The sequence below is a fragment of the Brassica napus genome, chromosome C3, assembly GCF_020379485.1.
Source record: "Brassica napus cultivar Da-Ae chromosome C3, Da-Ae, whole genome shotgun sequence".
Lineage (NCBI taxonomy): Eukaryota > Viridiplantae > Streptophyta > Magnoliopsida > Brassicales > Brassicaceae > Brassica > Brassica napus.
The window spans coordinates 66,068,648-66,070,338 of NC_063446.1; the positions used below are offsets into that span (position 1 = coordinate 66,068,648).

Here is a 1,691-nt window from a genome sequence, read left to right on the forward strand (position 1 = left end):
TTTTTAATCGACATTTAATATAAAACATATCGAATATATGATAATCCACTTTCTATTTTTATAATTCTATTATTATTTGAAGAATTTTGAAGGAGAAAATTGTTAGTAAAAATTAAGATTTTTTTAATCTCTATATATTATTAAAACCCTAGAGTCAGTCCTACTGACTCACTTGCCATTGTTTCACTACGGTAGAACTACTTGAACTTCTATTTACTATTGTCTTCCTAACTTATTGCCATATCTCAATAAATATAACACCCGACAGTAAACTTAAATAATTCAGTTCTTGACATGATAACAGGAAACACATCGTCAATTTGCTTTCCTCATTGAATGAAAACAACTCTCTGCTTCTTTCACCTAACTTCTTTTATGACTCTGCCTCCTTCATTCATAAATTAAATTCCTTTTTCAAGGAGTAGTAACTTTTAATGAACAATAAAAGTAAATGCTTATCATCTAATTCAGTCCCACATATAAACACACAGTCACACACACACAACAACAACAAAACCATTCACTAAATCAAATCTCAAAATCAGAAAACATATGATTATCATTAATTCATTATGATAATATGCGCAAGAAATTAAACTCACGTTAACTGGGCCAGGCCCATGAGCAAAGGTAAGGAGTAAAACTGTACATGCAAGCGATCTGAATAAAACAACGCTCGCGGCATCTCTTGTTCTTCGCAGATACAAAGAACTTATGGAAAGAGAGAGAGAAACGAAACTTACCTGGAGAGAGTAAGGATCCGGATCCGATACCTGAACATGCCAAACGGGTGGATCAAGTTCACGTCATTACATTGCAAGTCAAAGGCTTTCGATGATGTCTACGACTTTAACAGTTACAGCTGTAGAAAGAGCTCACATTGTAGCAAAGACGTGATCGATACAAGAATAGGTACGAAAAACCTGAAACCCGATCCGAAGTTAAGGCGTTTGAAATCATGTCGAGCTGAACCGGAGCTGAACCCATCTACCCGGACCCGACGGAGCAAATCTGCCCGAACATCCGACGCGCTGACCGAGCTGCCCGACGAACACCCGTCAAGAAACGTAGTGGAGATTATATTCCAGTCTAGCTGGAGGTCTGATGAATTTCCGGGTCGGGTTGAGATGATTTACAAAGTGGAGAACGGGTCAAGAACTGTGACCCGGTTCGAGGAGTACAGAGAGGTTGTGAAGTCACGTGCGGGTATAAACGGGGATCGAGAAGACACTTGTGAAGAAGACGTACGGTGCTTGGCCGACGGCAACGAGATGATGAGGTTTTATCCACTCCCGGACGGGGTTAACGGTGGCGCGTGGGCTTTCTCCGGCGGGAAAAGTCAGGCTGTGTGTACGTTTTCAAGTAGCGGTGAAGCGCATGCGAGCGGCGGAGGTGGCGGAGGAAGGAGGGCGATGCTGATTTGTCGAGTGATAGCGGGTCAGGTTGCGAATAGAATCGGGTTCGGGTCGGACTCAGTAGCTGGTCGTGACGGTGAGTTGTATGTCTTTGATACACGAGCGGTGTTGCCTTGTTTCCTAATCATTTTCAGGTTGTAAAAATAATAATAATAATTTTTCGATTTAATTTTTTTCCTTTTCTACGTATCGATAACGATGTATTGTAATTTATTGGTTTATATTTTTTTTTTATAAACTTGACCTGATTTCAAATACTCGATCCTATTCGATTCA

At 40.3% G+C, this 1,691-nt stretch overlaps 1 protein-coding gene across 1 annotated transcript; it reads left to right on the forward strand.

Moving 5' to 3' along the window:
- Positions 1-235: 235 nt before the first annotated feature.
- On the forward strand, positions 236-1,691 carry BNAC03G65020D. The gene has a single exon (XM_013784588.3). It carries the CDS (start codon positions 780-782, stop codon positions 1,554-1,556), a length of 777 nt encoding a protein of 258 aa, XP_013640042.1. The 5' UTR covers positions 236-779; the 3' UTR covers positions 1,557-1,691.

Excerpts from the sequence above, each read along its gene's own strand:
- BNAC03G65020D (XM_013784588.3), top strand. The coding sequence starts at position 780 with ATGCCAAACGGGTGGATCAAGTTCACGTCATTACATTGCAAGTCAAAG.